A 22529-nucleotide genomic window follows, 5' to 3' on the forward strand; every position below is an offset into this window, starting at 1 on the left:
GCAGTTGTTATTGTTACTGCCAAATGAGAATTGGCCATAAAAATCTAGAAACTTTTCCAATAACATATTAGAACATTGTTGAAGGACCTATTCTAGCTCCCTGTAACTACTTGATGATGCATGTCATAGATGCAAGAAATCTATAGTATAAGTCCATATCCCTGGAAGAGTCTAGATTGTGGTATCAAACTCAAATTTTAGTTTGTATTTGAATTAGTTTTTAATCAGATGGTTACATTAAGAGAAAACATTTGTAAAGTGTCATGCAAACCTTAAAAGTGCAATATAAATGCTGTTATTATTGTCCAGTCATTATTAGAAAAGCACTTCTGCAGCTATTTGATTCAACTCTACAGTAAGCTAAACTCAAATATTCAACAATGACTAAACTCAAATAGAAATGGGGACCACTAATCTGTACATAAGGATGCCTGTGGATTACAAAGATAACATTATCTATGTTTTACTGTATTTTTAAATTTATTCTGTTAACTATTTCTCAATTTTTAATTTATTTAATTAAATTTAATTTGTCAGCATTTTAATCTGGTTTGTTGCAGGACACTGGTTGCATGTTTAACACCTCTGGTCTGGAAGGCCCCTGCAATAACTCTGGGTTATGACCTCAGGCACATCAAAGAACCAAAGACAATTTGTTCCAGGTAGGGCACATGCTGCCAGTATGAGATGTCCTTCCTGCCCAGTTTCCTGGCATACTCTAATCATTCATATGCCAGAATAATTTAAGATGTTAATAGTAGATGAAAACATTATATGTCATTTGATGTCTGTGTGCACCACAGCATAATGAGATTCATGTGGACGATGAGGGCCTTCTAACAAAGCAGCACTAAATGGTGTGCACACAAACAAGATTGAATGAATCCGATGGCTATGTTATGAGATGGTTTGTAAAGTGCTCTGCCAGCCTTAAACATGCTACATAAATAGTAGTTATTATTATTATTCAGTATTGGTGGGAAAACACTTCTGCAGCTCTCTGCTTCAACTCTGCAGTGAATATTAAAGAAAATAGCAAGTTTAAGAAATAGATTTAAACTGGTTTTAAAAATATCACATCCTCAGCAAAGCTTAATCGCTCTTCAGCTACTTCACCTTCCTACTACCAAGCAAACAGATAGGTCAATGTCAGTCTTACATAGTATGAAAATATTATAATATTCTGCATACTTTTAATCTAATGATTAGTTTTTCTTTTTATTAGTTAGGCTGCAAATACTCAGGTTTATATGAGTATGTGTACTTCCCTTGATGCTTTGTGGAAGCAGAGGCCTGTGGGTGTATAAAATTGCATATAGTGTTACATGTTTTCTGATTAGCTTTGCTGAATTTTTTTCCCCTTTGTTTTTACTCTTTGTAATAAGGGTTACTCTTTGGGAGGGACTGGAGAGAGGAATGAATTGAGAAATGTAAGTGACATAAAAACAGACATTATCAATAAAATTTTATTAAAAATATAAATTTTTAAAGAGTATGTCTGCTCTGGAGAATCCTCTATGGGAAAAATGACTGTAGAGGTCACTTTGCCATTCATTATTTGAAATGGGCTCTCTGAGCTTAGCCATCTCACCAGCAGAAAGGAACCAAGAAATGTGGCATTTCATATACTTTAGTACATATATATAACTTTAGTAGTTTGAACCAGTCAAGGTGGAAGAAAAAGCATAAGAGTGTAAAAAAATGTCCCAGTGCCCAAGACTCCTGGTTCTTATTCTGACATTTTATAGAAAGATCAGTCAATCTCAAAAGATTAAATAATGTTTCCCCCTTCCCTCCATTCATTACCCCTTGCCCCCAAATTCCTAGTTTCCCTTAAAATACCATTTTGAATTTGTCATGCAGAAATGTATTCAATCCTTCTTTAAACATATTTATATTTTATCATCTCTTTGGGTGAAATGTAATATTTTAACATATTAAACCTTACTTCCTAAAACTCTTCTTTCAAGTGCTAAAGGGAGGATAATTCTAGGCTTTGCTAAGTATCCCCATACCATGTCCTTCATTATCTTACTAGCTTTTATTTTACTGACACCTTATTCTCAGTCTTCTTCTAGACTGAAGGGTCTGAACATTTGTTTCTTTTTATCTAATTTGTCAAGAATTAGAATACTAAAGTTTGGAATGTTTTAAATATTTACTTAATGCTATTTGACCTAATGCTTCTGATTTACTTGTTTTTGAAAATAATTTTAAATATTTCCTTAGTCAGGCTAGAAGAAAAGCTAAATCAAATTCTCTCAGTCTAGGTGTACAGCCTATGATCATGAACCACTGGAATGCAAGGGATTCATTTCATCAAATAATTCCACGTAATAAATAAACATAATTTTCATTGACTGAATAAATAACGTTTTGATTGTTCTGAAGCTTCTCTGTATAGATACTTTCATAAGCAAAATATAAAATTGTTAAAACTATTAATGAATTTATTGCAGCTTTTCTATTTTGTAGTCAATGAATAAAAATAGTATAACTACTATCATATAGTATCAAAGTTTTTTACATTAAAAATGAATCCTTTTACTTGAAAAGGTTGGGAACTTGCTACTACCACCTCACCGTTAGATCAGTTTTATAAACGGAAATCATAAACCACTGTATCATTTCTACCTTGTTGTTGTTTCCATGATTCACATTAAGTATTATGTATTCATTTTCACTTCTCATAACACACCTAGAGAAGAAAAAATTTGAACCTTGCTGTAATCAGTTAAGGCTAGAAAGGATGAAAATGTCAGGTTACCTCCCTTCTGAATTTCACTCCACCGAAATTGATGACGCCTCACAACAGAGAAAACAGAATCATATCCATCTTCTCGGATCATTTCTGCCACTTTCTGAAGGTCAGAAGGATGTAAACACGGAGAAGTAGCCTGAATATTTCCTACAATATCAACCTCTTAAGAAGACAAAAGATGAAGAAAATGTGCATCACAATGATTTCAGCAAAAGGAAACTGAATGCCAAAGAAGAGATTTTTCTAACTTATATCCAATTCATCTTAAAGTAAATCAGGTAATCTACTAATTATAAACACAGCACAATCCCACCCCAACAACAACAAAAAAATGAAGTTACTTTAAAAAAAATAAATAAATAAGTCATTAAATACACACCATTATGGTAACTTAGAAACTCTGATATGGCATCTAAAGAAGTGGAACTGTCCTTAGAAACTTCGGAGCTTCTCCGATGAACTTGTGCTCCACATTGCTTGGCGACTTTCTCAATTTCATCATGATCTGTAGAAACCCATATGCTATATACAGATAAAAAACACAACCCCCCAAATCATTAGAGAGCTTTGCTATCAAGGTGAATAACTTCAAAAGTCTATAAAGTAAGTTCCTGTAAGACTAGTGAAACTAATGAAAGGTCAAAATAAACACTATAATTTGGAATTTAGTTTTCTAATGCTAAAAAATATTCACATCATGAAATAACAAATTTAATACTGCCCACAGGATTTTAATGAAGAATGGATATAAAGAGAAAAACAAACAACATGTTTCCTGTTATTTGCAGTGGGAACTTGGAATACCATGACTCTCAAAGAATATTGTGCCCTATTAACATCTTAAAATTAGATGTGAAACTATTTAAGCTAGTTTGAAAGCATCACCAAGCATAGCTAGCTAGTTAGTTGATGTGGCGGAGCTGACTATGTCAAAATATATTTACATGTAAATCTGTCCCAAAAGGTCACATAAGGAGGCCACATTTTGGTCATTTTAGAACTACACATGGGTATTGTACCTATGTTGTTTACCTTTGGCTGAACCTTTACCTAGATCAAAATTATTTTAGTTGTGAGGTATACATTTGTTATATAAAATGGTTTATCAATGAATTTTCCTTAGTAAGGGAAGAAAATATTTAGGTAACACTACTAGATTATGATGAAAATAAGATGTATATCATTCAGGCAATCCTGGTAACTTTACGTTGGGCATGCTTATTAATTCAAGTCACTGGGAAGGAAGTTTAAAAGGGGGGGCTTAATTCCTATTTCTCATTCATCAACAATGGTTTATCACAATCTAGTAATGTTTACTTAGCATTTTTATAGGTAACAAACAATAAGCACAGTGGGATCTGGTATTCAATATACCTTTAGTTAACTGTATGATTATAAAAATATGCTTCATTAGGGAATACTGTTTGTGAAAGTCTGCCTGTTCCCTTCGCATACCCTCACCAAGGACACCCTTAATATACATATGTAGATTATTCTCATTAAATTTTTGTTTAGATAAATAGGAAAGTAGGCATATGGGTCTGTAGTTATTGGAAAAGAATTTTCAGTTGCTTTTCTTTTTGGTACCTTTGGAACTTTTCTGATATCTTGAGAATCGATCCCTCAAAGCCCTACTTTCCTCTGTGGATACTTGATCCAGTCTAGCTGAATTTCCATCTTGGTTTTCATCAGTTTTAATTCTACTTCATTAGGCAGTACAAGTGGAACTTCAAAGCTAGAGTTCAAATATGGTGGCTCCATTATCATTGATGGTTTTTCCCCACTGCAATCCAGCCTCCACTTAGCTGCTAAGGTCTGATCATATCACCACCCTACTCAAGGACCTCCATTAGCTTTCCATGAGCTCCAGGACCAAAATTGCAATCCTGTTTTTGGCTTTAAAGCTTCTTAAAATCTGTGCCCTTTCTACCTTTGTAGCCATCTGACATCTGACTCTCCACACATTCTACAATTATAGCCAGGCCCACTTACAGTTCTCAAAACACAACATTCTATTTCGTCTCTTCTTGCCTTTGCACTGTGATTGTCCCTTATGCATGGAATAATGCTCTGTCCTATCACCTCCACTTCTTTAGTTTCCCTGGTTTCCTTCAAGATCAACTCAAATTTCACTTTTTCCAAGAGGTCTTTTCCTGTTTGTACTTCCACCTCACCTCTCCCCCCCCAGCTGCTAATGCCTTTCTCTTACTTCCAAATGCTCCTCCAATGGGGGAGACAATGTGCAAACCAAGAGCTACAAAGCCAGAAATATACAAGATAAATAGAAAATGATTAAAAAGGAAAGTAGTGGAATTAAGAGGAGGCAAAATAAGGCTTCCTGTAGGAGGAATTTTAGTTGGAACTTAAAAGCAGCCAAGGAGGTCATTAGCCATAGTGGAGGAAAGAGCATTTCTAGTCAGAGAAAATGCCCTGAGCAAGACATGGAGTGTCTTGTTTATGTAAAAGCCAGAAGGCCAGCATGACTGCATCAAAGAGTATATGGGGAGTAAGATGTATGAAGACTGGAAAGGTAGGAAGGAGCAAAGTTATGAAGGGCATGAGTACCAAACAGAACAGTTTTTTATTTGTCCTGGAGGCAATAAGGAGCCACTGAATTTACTGAAGGTGTATGTGGGGGTTGGGGGGTGGAGAGGGATAACATGATTAGACCTGCCTTCAGTGGCTGTACTGACCAACAGTTGATTCAGGAATGACTCTTACATCAATAACTCCCTGCTTTCTGCCAATGGAACAATAGTAAAATGAAAACTAGCAATTTACCCATAATTATTTTCCCACTATTTATTGGATTTGGCAGTAGCTTCACTGACTTTAAACTCTCACTTTTTATTCCACTGAAGGCTCAGTTCTACAACTGTGGTCAGAAGGCAAACAAAGGGCAGTCAGGAGACCTGATGTTCTAGCCTTAGCTATGCCCCTCATTTTCTGTATGAACTTAAGACAAGTCACTTACCTCTTAGTACCTGGATTTTCTCATTTGTAAACCAAGGGAACGCTAGACTTAGAGCTGGAATTGACCTTAAAAATCATCTGGTCTAGCCTCCTCATCTTATGAATGAGGAAGTTAAGGAGCAAAAAAGTTAGTGACCTGCCCAAGGCAAGAACTGATTATCTGGAAGGTTCCTTCCAGGACAAACAGTCTATAAATAGAAGTCATCCGACAAAATTTCTGTCTCCTTTGTGGATTTCTTCAGTTCTTTTATTGGAAATGTAGACTGGAACCTACAAAATAGCTGCCCTTTATTTTAACAAAATGCTTTAAAAAAAAGTGATATCCTGACCTAATTTTTCCAAATGCCAGGAAAAGACTGGTGGAAGGTCTATACCTTATAGAATGAGCAGAGTAAAATCTCTTTATTATGTAATATTCCCTGAAGGGACATACCTGTTTTCTGAAACCAGTAAACATTTATTGACTGGGTGTGAGCACTATGCAAGACAAAATAGTCTCTGCCAAGAAGGAACTTTTCACCTAGTTGGAGGCAATGAAATGAAAACTAATACAAATGATTTTAATGAATTTTGTAGGTGGTTAATGCATTTTACCACAGTCTTATAGATTAATAGAGGGAAAGAAAAAAAACTGGTCTGCTTTATTTCCCATCATTAATTTATATTTCAATTAAAATTTCTAGACTTCTTTTTTTGTTTTTTCAGAAAAACTGTTTAAAAGGACTCTGGTCCCAACCCAGGCCATAAAAAAATCCTATTTTATTGCATCATGGCTCATAAGATCACAGAACTAAAATTGACTTTAGATCTAAAGATGACTTTAGAAAAATAATATAATCCAATGCTTTCATTTTACAGATGAGGAAGTTGAGGCCCAAAGAGGTAAAATAACTTGTCCAAGGTCATCCAAACAGGAAGTGGCAGATTCAGAACTGAAATCCAATCGCACTGGCTCCAAATCTTCCCACTGCTGTCTCCACAGTGCCAAGGTTAGACAGTCTTATTATTGATGAGTAATAATGAACTTTGTCTTTTAAACATATTTGAATGATATACTGATTTAGCCCAATATCTGCTTTAAGAATTAGACATTTTTGAGACTTTCAGAATTTGAAGCATTTTAGAAATGGTCAAATGGTAGCTATCACTGGATAAATAAATCATCTTAAGGTAACAAAAAGACATATTAAGCTTGGGATATTAAGGTGAAAAATAAGAACAATGCTTAATGCTCTAGGCAATTTTTTAAGACTTTAAATTTACACCAGGTGTCAATCACCTGGTAGGAATTCCTAAACAGAAACTGTCTCTACCAATGAAGTCACACATCTAGCTTTCCCCAAAGGAACATATGCCATATTAATAACTGAGAAACATAAAAGTAGCCCAACCACTATATTTAATATTAGGAAGACCCAGTAGATGATTTTTAAGGTTCTTCCCAATTGTAAAATTGCAAGTCTACGTATGTACAATGGAAATTTGACATCTAAGAACACCTGAATATTCTATAACTGGTACTTTGCCAATCAAAGGCTTGTTGAATCTGAGTTAGAAGGGCCACCAGGCCAATTACTCCCTCTGTATCTCAAAAAGAATTCCCTCTACAATATAGTTAACGAGTCCTCACCCAGCTTTTGCCTGACGATCTCTAGGGGAAGGGAGCCCATCCATTCTGCTTACGGATCACTCTGATTGTTTGGAAAGTTCTTTTGCTGAACTTAAAAACTGGTCTCTGCGCAAACTCTAGTCCTTGTTCCTTGTTCTATGTTTTGGGACCAAATAAAACAAGTTGAACTCTTGTCCCAGGTGACAGCCCTTCACATACTTGAAGACACCTACTCTCTCTCCCTCCCTCCACATCCAATTCTTCTCTTCTACAGGACATACATCTCCATCTCTTTCAGTTAATCCTCCTATGGCCCTTATTCTGCTCCCAGTATTGAGTGATCAAGTGACATTGGCCTCTCTGTTCCTTGAACACAAAATCTGTCCCCAAACTTTGTATCTTTGTACCAACTGATCCTCATGCCTGGAGTGCTCTTCACTTCTGCTTCCTGGCTTCCCTCAAGATTTCTGCTCAAACCCCATCTTCTCCAAAAGGTCTTTCTCAGTCTCACTCCACCCTCCACAACTGCTAGTGTCTTCACTCCAGGGTTAGCCCCAAGTTGGTGACTTTGCTGTTGATCCTTCCCCTGTCTAATCCATCCTCTATGCAGCTGCCAAAATGACTTTCCTAAATCAGAGCTCTCACCATGCTGCTCCCCGGCTCAAGAATCTTACTGCCTTTCCAGTGCCTCTAGAATAAAATATAAACCCCTCCTCAGGCATTCTTTACAATCTGGCTCCACCCTCCTTTTTCACATTTATTTTATATTACTGCTCCTTACATTCTATAGTTTAACCAAACTGGTCCACATATTGTGTCTCAAAAATAATGACTCATCTCCCATCTACATGCTTTTGCTCAAGCTATCCATCATCCCTGGAATGCTCCCCTCCTATTCCTAGAAACTTTAGTTCAAATGTCATCTCTTACAAGAGGACCTTCCTGATTCCTCCAGATATTAGTGATTTCTCCTTTCCTCTAAAATATCTTCAAATCCCTCTTCATTTCTGCATCTTAAGCTCTTTCACTTCTTTTAAGGTCCAAGAGAGGTGCCATGTCCATGGGATGCCTCTCCTGATACCCTGAGCTGTTAATCCTTTTCCCCCTCCTTAAATGATCAGGCACTGACTTCTCTGAATAAATGTTGTATTCTTCCAGTAGAATGAAAATGTCTACATAGCAGGGATTGATTTTTGTTTTGTCTTTGTGGAGACCAGCATAATGTCTTGTACGCAGTAGGAGTTTAACAAGTGTTGTTGAACTGAATTTTACTATATCCCATCAACATGCATCTTGTGATAATTGACAACATAAGTCAAATGAAATCATATTATAAACCAGAAATGTTATTCAGAACTCAAAGTCATCAAGACAGCTTTAACAATGAACACAAATTATAAAAGCAAGGTTTTGAGTACAGGCCCAGTGTTGACACTATGTGTATCACCTAAGGATTGGCCCAGCTAAAATTAGAGAGGGTCATCACCATTGTGGTCACTAGCTGATTGATTTTTCAGCCACAGCAACTTTCAAAGACAGTTAAGATGCTGTAATCAGTTGGTGGAGGGAGAGTGCACCCTGACAAAATCACAGAGCCTTGAAGTACATGTTGATTGGTAGATAACACTGATGTTGGGAAGACTAATCAGTAGATTAATTTTTTTTAACCCAGAGCTGTGATTTCATCAGTACTGGGAATGCTGCTTGCTTGATCCTTTCTAAAACCTCCATCTACCAATGTAAATCTGACTCAGAAAGATGCTGAGGGCATTGATAAGTGACTTGCCTAGGGTCACAGAGCTCATGTGTTAGAAGTCTGTTTTCCTGACTCTGAGGCTCTCCCTCAATCGATTGCATACTCCCTCTAGGAAATTAGTCTTTTATTTTTCTTCATTTTTCAGTTCCAATCATTTGTTTGTTAGAAATTAATTCTTCTGCCTTCTTCATAGTCATTAGTGCTGATTGGTAAATAATAACATGCTAGAATTTCCCCAACTATGTTAGGCTCCTTTAACTCATCTAAAGAAGGAGATAAGCTAAGATAACATTTTCATGGGTTGCTTCCAGTAAACAATGGCGAGAGGCAACAAATGCTTATCAAATACAAAGATAAAGAGAACTCGGTTAACATCACAGTTCTGGGAAGGGATTTGGCGGTGTGATTGATATCCTCCTAGCCAGTCAATCTTGAGAATTGTAGACAGTGGACCATAGGACACAAGGCTGGCTGAACTTCACTGATGTAACAGGGATGATTTTGATCAAGAGAAGGAAAGAAACATTTAACAAGAACTGGCAATGATATGTACTTTCTGGGTAAATTCTAGCTTAATACAAACATGCAAGTCTATCAAAAACAGCTTCTATAAATTGAGGATAATATTCTTAACAGTAACCAAATTATTAAGAGTAAGAGAATGCAAATGAAAATAACTCCAAGATTTGGTCAGAATTTAATCAGAAGAATTGGGATAGATAACTAAAGAGGAAGAGTAGCCCATGCTAAAAGTTTTTTGAGCATAAAGGAACACTGATACCCCACTGGGATAACTACAATGTGATCCAGCTATTCTATATTTCAATTAGAAATCATGTAAGAAAAGTGACCCAACATTCCATACCCCTTGCCCTACTGGTGCAATCACACTACTAGGTAAATACCCCTAGGGTACCTCCCCCTCCCACCCAAATCTAATATACTAACATAGTGATAGGCATACACTGTGGTAGCAAAAAATTGGAAACAAAAATGAATGTTTGTAAACTAGAAAGTACATGGAAAAACTACAGTAATGAAATATGTGCAGTATAAAATTATGAATATGAAGAAATTAGGGAAATGTGGGATGATTTGCATGAACTTATATTGAACAAAATAACAAAATCAAATGAAACTACATACAATGATTAAAATAAAAAAATGACTAAAAGTAAGACGAACTCTGAATTAAGAAAAAAACTTAATTAATGAAACATGATTCTTTCTTCATGGCAGAGAGGTAGGAGAATATTAGGCAAAATAGGATACAAAATATGAGATACTAGTCTCTATATTGGTCAGATATTGGTCTCTATATCTATAGCTATTGTTTAACTGCCTTTTTTTGCAGTGAGAGGGTTCAATCTGGTGGCGGTTAATGGCATATGACTGTGATATAAATTTAGATAAAAGGCATCAATAACGTGACTTAAAAAAAAAAGAAATCCTAAAATTCTACAGGGTTTTATGGTGTTCTTTGAAGTTTCATTATTTTATCTTCTGAAATAAATGTTGGCACAGGAGTTGGTTATTTTCATAGTGACTGTTTTACAAATACTTATGAACATAATGAAATGAATGTCCCCTGAGATTACGGGGTTTTTTTGATGCCTTTGGGTGCATGATAAAACCAACTCAGATAATACATATATTTGTCTCTCCAAGGATAAACCTATGAGTCATCCTTCAATTTACTGGCCTTTTCTCTCTTCTGACTTTATTTATAGCCAGAATGTCAAGAAAAATCTAATTCTGTTCCTCCAGTAGTATGACCACTTGCTGGTCATTCTATAAAGAGCTCACATTCAGAATATCAACAACTAGGGTAAAACTTATAGATGATCTGAAAAAAGAGAACCCCACCAAACTAGATGATGAGGCATCCTTTGCCCCATTTTCTGCCATTGCCACCATTACTGAAGAAGCAGAATGCTGTTTGTAGTTTAGTCATCTCAGTTTTGTCTGACTCTTTGTGATCCCATTTGGGGTTTTTGTGGCAGAGATACTGGAGTGGTTTGCCATTTCCTTCTCCAGTTCATTTTACAGATGAGGAAACTGGGGCAAATAGGGTTAAGTGACTTGCCCAGAATAATACAACTAGTAAGTGTCTCAGGCCAAATTTGAAATCAGATCTTAACTCCAAGCCCAGAGTTCTCTCCATTTCGCCACTAAGGCCAAGGTCCATTCTGCAGTCTTCTCTGTTTCGTGGGCTGCCATGGCCAAGGAATTCATCACTAAATGACCAGTGAAAAGTGAAAAGTGATAAGCCTCTCTGAACTTAGTTTGAAAACAGATTGTCTGTTGCTGGGATCCTAGTCAAAGTATTTTGGGCACAGTAGAACCTGCTACAGTGTGTGTTCTTCTGGCATAGCCCTTGAGGACAAAAGGTCACCTCTACTGCATCTTGTAATAGTAAGGCCTACTTTGATATGAGGTCACATAGGCCATCCAGCTGCGAACCAAAGAGAAAGAAACAAAAAGGCAGAAAGTACAGCCTCCTGCTCCTCAGTCCAAGAGATGAGGAGCCAAAAGATGAAGGGATAAAGATGAAGACCCTTATGTACCTTTCATGACTTCCAGTTCTAGTCAGGCCACCTTTCTTGTTAGAATTTTTAAAGCCTGCTCCTTAATACCTTCTGTGGATTGAAGGCAAAATACAACTTTTGCATCCCAAGTTTTATGGCAGATCTTAGAGTTCTTTGGAGAGTGCTGTCCCTTAATAAGGGAGAAGTTTAATCTGAATTCAGGAGGTTCAATCCTATTAATAGGAAGCCTCCCTCTCAGTCCATTCACATGACTTGTAGCCGCTCCCTTTTCTAAGAATTATTCAACTGGGCTACAAGTGAATAGTGCAGGGGTGAATCTTGATGTTCTCTCCCCACCCTCCACTATTTAGAAAGGTATGTGACATCAAGTGATAATACTGCCAAGGAACAAAGCCCTTAACAATAGAGGGATGACTTTGAGATTGATTTTTTGAAGAACTTACAGATCTACAATTTTATCAGGGTAGGGAGCTCTTAATATTAAAATTCCTTGAAGATTATCATGAGCAACTCATCTATAACTTATGAGTTTTAGAGAGTTGCCAATCAGCACTGAGAGATTAAATGACTTGCTTAGGGTTGCACAGTTAGAATATGTCAGATGTAGGGTCTGAGCCCTAAAAAAGGTTAAGAAACTATTACATTCAGTACATCCTATTTTAAGCCAGGGATGTACATATAGCATTTTAGAAAGATTTATATCAGAAAGTGTAAAAAAAAACAAAACAAAACTTTAGGACTTAAAGGAATAAGATTCAATAATTTGAAAAATTTGCTTTCATGAAAAAATCCACTCCATTAAAATGCAGGACAAACAGGCATCATCAGATTTACATTTTTCTGTTGTTTCAGTGTCAACTCTACTACCTACCAGGTGTATGGCCTTGGGAAAAATAATTTGCCTGGAATTCAATTTCCTCACTTGCAAAATGAGGCAATAAGATTACATGGTCTTTCTGTTTTTTTCTAGCTCCAATATTATGCATCAGGATGGTCAAAGGCCTTGTGATCTTGCCATATGAGGATACAATGAAGGAACTGGGGATAATTAGCCTGAAAAAGGGGAAATTGAAGAGAAAAATAGAGGAACGGTAGCCTGGTAACCATCTTCAGATATTCAGAAAAGAGATTCGATTAGATGAGATTAGATGTGTTCTTCTTGCCCTCAGACAACTAGGGAAAATGAGGCAGCTTAATATAGTCTTACTATAATGAAAAAATTTCCTAAAAGAGCTGTCCAAAAGTGAAATGAGCTGCCTTAGGAAAAAGTTGTTTGCCATTCACTTGATGTCTTTAACAAAGGACTGATTATTTTTCAATTACTTATCAGGTAGGATGTTGAGATTCCTTTTCAGGAAGGTAGCTGAAAGATGGTTGTGAGAACCCTTCCTACTCTGAGATTCTATAACACTTCATTCACCCCCATCTGTGGCTATAAAGAGGAAGCCACAGTCATTCCCTTATCTCTCCAGTTCATACTTCAAACGCCTTCATATCTTCTAGCGTCAGCTCCTATTTCTGCTTGGCTCTATCCATAACTTCCTTTAGAGAACTGTTGTTGTTTTGGGAGGCCCAAACGACTCAAAACATTGGCAAAGGAAAAAAAAACATACTTTCTTTAAGCTTCCTTTCAAACACAGAGTGTCCAGTGCCTAACTGGTTGAACAAAAGTTGGTGTGTTCTTTCTAAAGCAGGGTTAGGCAGATGTTAATGGCAAGAGGCTAAAGCAAGAACTCAGGCAAAGCAATAACCACTTGTGCTATGGATCACTCATTCAATAACAATTTATTACGTTTTTCCTGTGTGTGGAGCATCATGATAGGCACTGGGAAACAAAGTTTAGGTAAAATAGGATGCCTGTCCTCATAGAGTTTAAGTGAGGGGATGACACAAATAAAGGTAAATATAATATATATTACATGATTAAGAGGCATTTAAGTTGGGTTTCAAGGGGTGGGAATTCAACAAGGAAGACATTCTAAGCTTAGAGGACAGTCTGAGGAAGGAGCACAGGCAAGAGATCACAGATTTGGAGAACAGAGAGTAGTCCAACTAGGCTGCTATACAGAGTTCATAGAATGGAGTAATAGGAAATAAGCCTGGAAAGGGAGAGTAGGTCAGACTGTGGCATACTTTGAATGCCAAGCAAAGTAATACAAACTTTACTTGGCTGATAGCCACTAAAAATTATTGAGCAGAGAAGTGACATAATACATGCATAAGAAAGGTTATTTTGGCAATAATACTAAGTACGGATTTGGAAGGTGTGAGATGGAGAGGTGGGAAGTAGAGGTGAGAAGACCTGTTAGTAATGTATTAGTAACAGTTGAAAAGAGTAGTAAGGAGGGCCAGAAATAGAGTGGTAGCAGTGGGAAGGGAGAGGAGGGGTGAATATCAAAGATATTGCAGAAGCCAAATGAAGTGGTAATTAAATGGCACTGAGAGGTTTGGGAGAAGGAAAGAGTCAATTATTGCCAAGGTTTTAAATTTGGGAGACTGAACAAACATTGGCACCACAGAGAGAAACAGTTAAGTGAGAAGAAACACATTTTTGGGACAGAGGGGTAAGATGACAAGCTCAACTTCAGACATGTAGAGAGAGTTTAAGTTGGGACAAGTGGAAATGTTCTACATGTAGTTAGGTTTTCTAAGTCTGGAGTTGAGAAAGGAGGTAAGGGCTGAAGATGCCAATGTGGGAGCCATTGGCATAGAGGTGGTAATTAAAGGTATGGGAAAGAACTGAAATTGATAAGGGAGGAGAGTGAAGCACCTAGTCCATAACATGGTTTCCTCACAACAATTTTGTTAGTAGGTAAAGCAAATATTGTTATTGTTCACTTGTTCTCAACTCTTCATGACTCCATGGACCATAATCTCTGTGGGATTTTCTTGGAAAATATTTTGGGGTGGTTTGCCATTTCCTTCTCCAGTAAAATATGGCAAACAAAGGTTAGGTGACTTGCCCAAGGTCACTCAGCTAGTAAGTGTCTGAGGCCAGATGTGAACTCAGGTTTTCCTGACTCCAGGCCCAGCATTCTTTCCACTGAACCATGTGGGTACCACAAAGCAAATATTACTTCCCCCCTTTTTTGGATGAGGAAACTGAGACTGACATAGCTGAGAGGTTGGATTCAAACCCAAGTCTTCTAGTTCCAAATTTAATGCTCTAGCCACTCCTCTCAAAGAGAAAGCTAAGATTGGATGCTTCAGCGCAAAGAAAAGGTGAAGAAGGCATGATGAGAGAGGTAGAAAAACCAAAAGAGACTGGTGCCTCTGAAGCTGAGGGAGGAAAAAGCATAAGGGAAAACACAACAGTGTCAAAAATTACAGAAAAGTCAAAGACAGTGACCGAAAAAGAGCTATCAGATTTGATTTTTAGATCATAGGCGACCTTTGAAGGAATACTTTAAAATTTTTTAAAATAAAATTTTATTGATGCCTTTTAGGTTTAGAATATCTATATTTTCCTATAGATCCCTTCCTTTCCCTCTCCCCAGGCACACCACATATTAAAAAGAATAAATAAGAGGGAGAAGAAAGTAGTGGCAAAACTAACCAACATATCAGTCTGACATTCTATGCAGTATGCCATCCTCATAGTTGACCACCTTTACAAAACAATGGAGGGAGGGGTCTTGAGTGGTGAGTGGTCATATTGGAAAGGGTTGAGGAGAGAATGGGTAGTGAGGAAATAGAAGAATTAGACACAGAAAACTTTTTCAAGACTTAACATTATAGTGGGAGACAGCTGAGACAGTGGAATATACAGATCAAGTGAATTTTTTATTTTAGGGGAGTGAGGGTTGGAGAGATTTAAGCATATCTCGAGGTAAATAAATTATAGGCCACAATGTAGATTTAGAGCTGGAAGGGACCTTACAGGTCACTTAGATCAATTTCCTCATTTTATAGATGACAGAGCTGAGGCCCAAAGAGGTTACAGGATTTGCCCAAGGTTACACAGAACTAAATGGTGGGTGGGGTACGGTCAGGATTTGAACTCAGGTCCACTAACTTAGACTTGAGCACTTTCCCCCCCACAACAGCAAGCTGCTTCCCCTGTGAGATGGGTGAGTGCTGGAACAATATCCTGGAGAAGATGGGAATAAATGGGATAATAGTGCAAAGTAGGAGAACAGGAAGACCTCTTATTCACTTCACCTTTCAGGGACCTCAATTTTCTCATCTGCAAAATGAGGTTTAAACTAAATGCTATTTAAGCTCCTTCCAGTTCTGAAATTCCATGATTTACAGAGGTCACCTAGTCCCACCTATATACACCAAAAATTTCCTTTATAATATACCCAACCATGGTCATGCAGTCTATTTTGAAAAAAAAAGAGAAACGACAACATTTTAAAATATTCTGTTCCACTTTTGGATAGCTGTAATTTACGGCAAATTTTGCTTGTTACCCATATCTTGTGCAATTTTATAAAAACATTTAAGGTCATAGGTTTATTTTTTCCCCTAGCCTTTTTTCTTGGATTTTTTTTTTCTTCTATGAATTTATGTGCATTCCCATTCTCTCTATATAATTTATTGTCTTTATTAGGGACAGAGAGAGACTGGGCCTGTGTTTCATTTGTTTAGGGAGTTGCTGGGTGAGGAACTTCTGCCAAGAGCACCTTTATAAACCACTTGAATTCGTTTAATGAACAAACATTTTTCAAGCACCAACTTAAAGTGCCAAGTACAGAGCCAGGTGTAGAATACCGACATACTACTAAAAAGCTGGGAAAAAAGATAAGGACTGGGCCTATGACTTCAATAGTATAAGATCTCTTGATGATCTTCCTGTACCGACGCTGCCTGGCACCTTCTCTGCCATTTATATTCTTAGGGAGTTGCCTAGAGCACTAAAAACAACCAAGTAGCTTGCCCAAGGTCACGATGCCTGTGTCCGTCAGAGGAGGTGAGCACAGTCCCTTTTGACTCAGGCCTCTGTCCTGGCCCTTCTCTTCTCTCTCTTGTACTACTTCAATAGGTGATCTTATCAGTCAGTTATCAGTATGATCTAGTTATCATCTGTCTACTGATGATTCTGAAATCTATCTATCAGGCTCTAATGTCTCTGCTGTTTTTCACTCTTAAATCTCCAACTATGTAAAACTCTTAGCCCTCCATAACCTGTCGCCAAGGTCTCCCGATTTTATCTTTGTAACATCTCTTTTTCCCCTCTGTCGCCATGCTGGTGCAGGCCCTCTATTATCTCCTTGAATTACTGACATAGCTTGCTGGTCGGTTTCTCTGACTCAAGTCTCTTTCCACTCCAATGTATGCTCTTCACTTCAATAAACTCCACTGGCTCCTTCTCATCTCCAGGATCAAGTATAAAGTCCTCTGTTTGGCATTCAAAGCCCCTCCTAACCTAGCTCCCAAATACCTGGAAAGATGTTATCAGTCTTACCCCTTACACCCTTCCACTTACTTTGCAATCCAGTAACACTAGATTTCAAGAGGAAAATACTAGCTCTCTCCCTTCTAGGCATTTTCTTCAACTGGCCCCCATGCCGAAAATGTTCTTCCTCCTAATCTCTGCCTCCTGGCTTCCCTGCATTCCTTCAAGACTCAGGTAAGTCCCCCTTTCCTCAAGAAGCCCTTCCCAGTCCTCCTTAATTTTAGTGCCATCCCTCTGAGGTTATCTCCATTTTACAGCTTGTTTGCACACAACTGTTTCCCACCTACTCTCCTCCAAGAGACAGTGAGCTCCAGGGCAGCAGGGAGTGTGTGCTGTCTTTCTTTGTATACTGGGCCCTTAGCAGGGTCTGACATACAGCGGACGTTTAATAATAAATGCTTTAACTGACCAACAGCTTTGAGTCCACTACCCCAGGTCAACTCTTCACAAAAAAACTGAAATACCTCAGTTCCCACAGTAATAGATTCACATGCAATTTGGCCACTGTCTGAGGCTCTAGCACTTCAATTCATAATTACTAAGAAATATTCTCTCCTTTCCCCTTAGTCATCCATGTGGCTCTACCTCCACAAAGGGTTGGCAGGAACTTTTTCAGGTGGTTTACCAGGGGCCCAGCCTGGCATTGACTGATCAAGGGCCGAACAGGGCAATGTTCAAATGTAAATGATGAAACCATTGACAAGAATATTACCACAAAGGCATCAACCCTGGGTATAAACTTCCCCGCCTTTCACCCACGTACAAACCTGGGCTGCCCCGCAGATTGTGCTGACTCACAGGAAGAGGACTAGGAAGGGTGCTTGGCATGGGGAAGTACACGAAGGCTGGAGGATATCCCATTTGGTCACCCTTAAGTCTATGGGGTTTAATTAACTCTTGTCCGACCTCTAAGCAGATCGCCTATCGCCTCAGGCAGTATTTGGCACGTAGTAAGGCTCAATAAAATGCCGTCCGTCTGTCCGTCCATCCATCCACCCATCCATCCATCCATCCACCCATCCGTGCATCCACCCATCCTTCCATCCACCCATCCATCCATCCATCCACCCATCCTTCCATCCATCCATCCACCCATCCATCCACCCATGCATCCGTCCGTCCGTCCGTCCACCCACCCGTCCATTCATTCCCTCCCTCACTCATTCACCCCTCGCCTCTCTGTGGGGCAGTGAGACAAGCAGCCAATCTCCCTATTTCCTAAGCGGGACAGTACAGGGGGGAGGTCTGAGAACCGCCCCCACGTCACCCGAAGGGGCTAACCCCCCCTGTCAAACCCTCTCCACGCCCACTCCTGAGGGCGCGGTCGGAGGGAGGGAGCTGGCCCCGCGCCCCGCGCCCCGCGCCCCCTCCCCGCAGCCCGGGCCCCCTCTGCGCATGCACACCTCTGAAAGACCCCGGCGTCCTGGGCCGCGCGCAGCACCCAGCCGATGAGCGGGACCCCCGCCAGGTGCTTGATGTTCTTCAGAGGGATGCCTTTGCTGCCTCCTCTCGCGAGAATCAAGGCTGCCATATGCGGGGTCTTCTCCCCACCTTTGCCCACGCCATTGCGGGCGTTGCGCTGCAGCTTCGGGGGCCTGCCCCGGGGCGGCCGACCTCGAGGGGAGGAGGTGGCGGCTGCCTTCTCGGAGGAATCCATCTTCAGCCCTCCCCTCCTCTTTCTCCTCCGCCGCCGGCGCTCCGCCACATCCGGGATCCCTTCCTTTGCCACCTCAGCACAGCTCCGGCTCCGTCCCCCGCCCAGCCCCCGGGAGTCCGCGCGGGGGCTGCTGGGAGTTGTAGTTCTCCGACTGCGCTCTGCGCACCGCTAGGCTCTTGGGCTGCCCCGGACTCTGGACTCTAGTGAGCTGGGCGGGACTGAGGATGGACGAAACGTGCTTGTTTTGTTTTCTAAAGTCAGGAAATAGAACCGGGAAGCTGATGCCCGAGAGTTGTTGGGATTTAGTGAAAGAACCTGACTGTAAATACAGGTTCCCTTCCCTGCCTTGTGACTTTTTTCCTTGGGCAGATCCCTCCTTCTTTCTTACCTGTGCAGTATCTGCACAGGTTTTAATATCGGTTTTAATCCGATCATCAATCCTCAATCAGTCATCTTTTACCAAGCTAGGATGGTCTGGGCACAGCGGGATACAAAGACGGAAAGGAAGCAGCCCCTCTCCCTCAATAAAGGAGTTTTTCCGTCTGGCCTCTAAGCCCAAGTCAGAAAGTCAAGAGATCCTGGGATTTAGGGAAAGAGCCTGGCTTGAAACACCGGCCCAGTGACCTTCCCGGTGACCTGGCAAACCAGTTAGTGGGCCCCAGGAGTTTCTGGTCTGTGGGGAAAAGGCGTTTCGTGTCAACAATTAAGAGTCATTATTTAATGACCTATTGTGTGCTAGGTGCTACCAGGATGCAAAGACAAAAGGAAAAGACAGTAGTCCTTCCCCCTGAAGGATTCGCAATCTGTTTAAGTGGGGCAGTGGACAGGGACTGGATTTGAAGCGTTGAAGAGGGAATCTTCAGTTTCCTCTTTTGTAAAGTGCTTTGTAAAACTTGAAGCGTACAAATGCTATTTTTCATTGTACCTATAAAAATAAATACCAAATGGATATGAGATAATGGGGGGTGGGGGGTGGGGGGTGGGGGGGTGGGGTGGAGAGAAAGGACACTAACAGCTAAGGGAATAAGGAAAAACTTCGTGAAGGAGTTTGAGCTAAGCCATGATGGAAACTCGCAATTCTTAGAAGGAGAGGTGAGTAAGGAATGAGTTCTAAGTCTGGTACAAGATAGCCAAGGTAATGGCGCAGAGATAGGAGATGCTGTACTATAGATGCATAATAGAAGACAAATTTCACTGGACCATGGTGCGTGTACAAGAAAGGGATAGTCACTCCTAGGGACATGGCACACATTCCCATATACCTCTTCATTCTTTGAGGGCAGTGGGCTCAAGGTTAAAGTCAGTCAATCAGCATTGATTAAGGGTCTACTACATTCCAGGCACTGTGCTAAGAACTAGGGATTCAAAGACAAAAGACGATACCTGCTCTTAAGGATTTCACACTCTAGTGGTTTGAGGCCTAATCTTGAAGGGTTTTAGATAATGAGCAGAGGAGTTTATATTTGGTCCTAGAGATAACTGATGTTTATTAGATAGGGAAAGGCGTGCCTGAGCTTTAGAAAAATCGTTTGGACAGAGGTATGGGGGATAGGTTGTAGTATAGAAACCCTTTAGGCCAGGAGACCAGTTAGAAGACTATCACAATACTTTCGGATATCAGGATAGTGACATCATGGTTTGATGTCTTGACTTGAGCATGAATTGCATTTAGGAGAGCCAGAGTTGCACAGAGTCTTCAGCCTAACTTTCTTTTCTACAATCATCCAAGTCTAGTGGCAAGATAAAAGTCAAGACAACTGGAGATGTCCCAAGATGCAGTGTGGTACATGGATGGAATGCTTGACCTGAAGCTAGGAAGACTTATCCAGCTGAATTCGAATTTGGCCTCAGAGACTTCCTAACTGACTCTGCGCAAGTCACTTAAGTCACTAAAGCTGTTTGCTTCAGTTTCCTCATCTGTAAAATGAGCTGGGAAAGGAAATGTCAAGTCTCTCCAGTATCTTTGCCAAGAAAACTTCAAATGGGGTTATGAAGAGCTGGACATAACTGAAAAACAACAAAACAAAGATTTAATGTGGTATTCAGTTGTCTTCTGAGTTTTTTGAAAGCCTTTCTTGAAGCTGTGTGTGTATTCGTCCTTCATTGCCAAAGAAGACCATGCCATCAGAGGAATAATGACTTTGTTTTGAGTGAGGGAGGGCTGTGAAGGTCACCAGCCTCACTTCTCCTCCGGAGCCATCTATATTCATCAGGATGACTAGAGATGACCCAGGATGAGGCAATTGGGGTGAAGTGACTTACCCAAGGTCACACAGCTAGGGAGTGTCAAGTGTCTTAGTTGAGATTTGAACTCAGATCCTTCTGACTCCTGCACTGGTGCTCTATCCATTGCACCACCTAATTGCCACTTCTTGAAGCTACAGAGATAATTGGAGAGAAGGTAACAGGAGAGATATTATAAAGGGCAATGATTATTTCTAAGGCCCCTTCTTGCACTCTGATTCTCTGATTTTATTTATAGTTTTGTTATACATATGTAATGTTTTATTTTAAAATATGCTAAGTACATGTCTTATCTCCATTACTAATTGATAAACTGTTTAAAGTCAGGTATCGTTCAGTTCAACTATTTATCTTTGTTTCTGCCAGGTGCTGAGAATGTTGCCTCAAATGCTTATATCATAGGATTTTAGGATTTAAAAGGAGGAAATTTAGAAATCACTTAGTCTTATTATGCTCATTTTACAGATGAGAATACTGAAACCCAACGAAATTAAGTATTTAGAAGGTGCTTACTGAATGAATTTTATTACAGAAAGGGAAGATATAATAAGAGCATAAAGGGAATATGTTACACAGACATAGAATCATAGAACTAGAAGGGAGCTTAGAAATTATATGGGTCTAAACTGTCATTTTACAGTTTTACAACTGAGAAAAACAGGGGCCCAAGGAAGGTAATTTTCTTTACATACAAAGTGACAGTGTTTGTATTTCAAGACATTTTCTTTCTTCAGATCAGAATCTTTTCATTCTTTCCCTTACCACAATACCACCATTTCTATTTTAAAACCAAACAAAATTTCAGACTATACTGAAAACCATAGGGGGGGAATCCATTTTTTTTTTAACAGATGAGGAAACTGGGCCCCAGGGAAGTTCAATGACTTCTCTTAAACCCTAGCCAGTAGCAGAAATAGAACCAAAACCAATGTCACCTATATCTGAAGCCAGGCCAGAATTCTTTCTAGTTTCAGTTATTTATTAATGGTTTTATAAGCACCCATTATTTCAATTACCATCTTTATTAAGATGAATTTCAGGTCTACTTACCCACTTATCTAGCCCTAACATCTCTCCTGACCTCCAGTCTCTCATCTGCAATTGTCTTTTAGATATCTTGAACAGGATATTCCTGGACATCTTAAACTTAACATGTCCACAATTGAACTCATTATTTTTCCCCCTAGACACTTCACTCATCCTAATTTCTCAGTTATTATTTAGGGTAGCAGCATTCTTTCAGGCTTTCAATCTAGGTGTTATCTTCACCTTCTCTCTCACCCCTGGTATACAATCAGTCGCCAAAGTTCTGTCAATTCTGTCATTGAAACATCTTTTATATGTGTCTTGTTCCCCTGACGCTGCTACACCCTGGTGCAGGCCCTCATCATCTCCCACTTGGACTAGTGGAATGGCATGCTGATTGATTTTCCTGCCTCAGATCTCCCCACTCCAAACAATCTTCTAATTAGCCATTAAAGTGATTTTCCCAAAATGTAAGTCTGATCATGTTACCTCCCTATTCAACAAATTCCAGTACTTCTCAATGACTTCCCAGATCAAATATAAAATTCTCTAT

At 39.5% G+C, this 22529-nt stretch overlaps 1 protein-coding gene and 1 long non-coding RNA gene across 3 annotated transcripts in view; one reads left to right on the forward strand and one right to left on the reverse strand.

Annotated features, from left to right (window-relative positions):
* The window catches only part of CMAS (cytidine monophosphate N-acetylneuraminic acid synthetase), a 28267-nt gene extending 9446 nt beyond the window's left edge, over nucleotides 1–18821 (reverse strand). Inside the window, exons 1-3 of the mRNA XM_072653526.1 lie at nucleotides 18453–18821; nucleotides 3141–3283; nucleotides 2768–2923 (exon numbers count right to left, since the gene is read on the reverse strand). Of these exons, the coding sequence (XP_072509627.1) occupies nucleotides 2768–2923; nucleotides 3141–3283; nucleotides 18453–18706 (553 nt within the window). The 5' untranslated portion in view covers nucleotides 18707–18821. The remainder of the gene's footprint in view (nucleotides 1–2767; nucleotides 2924–3140; nucleotides 3284–18452) is intronic.
* LOC140533595 (uncharacterized) overlaps nucleotides 14513–22529 on the forward strand; it is a 31531-nt gene continuing 23514 nt past the window's right edge. For both annotated transcript variants that reach the window (XR_011977000.1, XR_011976999.1), the window contains exons 1-2: nucleotides 14513–16563; nucleotides 17137–17223. This is a non-coding gene — a long non-coding RNA (uncharacterized lncRNA). The remainder of the gene's footprint in view (nucleotides 16564–17136; nucleotides 17224–22529) is intronic.

This window comes from Notamacropus eugenii, chromosome 3, assembly GCF_028372415.1.
Source record: "Notamacropus eugenii isolate mMacEug1 chromosome 3, mMacEug1.pri_v2, whole genome shotgun sequence".
NCBI classification, from domain to species: domain Eukaryota; kingdom Metazoa; phylum Chordata; class Mammalia; order Diprotodontia; family Macropodidae; genus Notamacropus; species Notamacropus eugenii.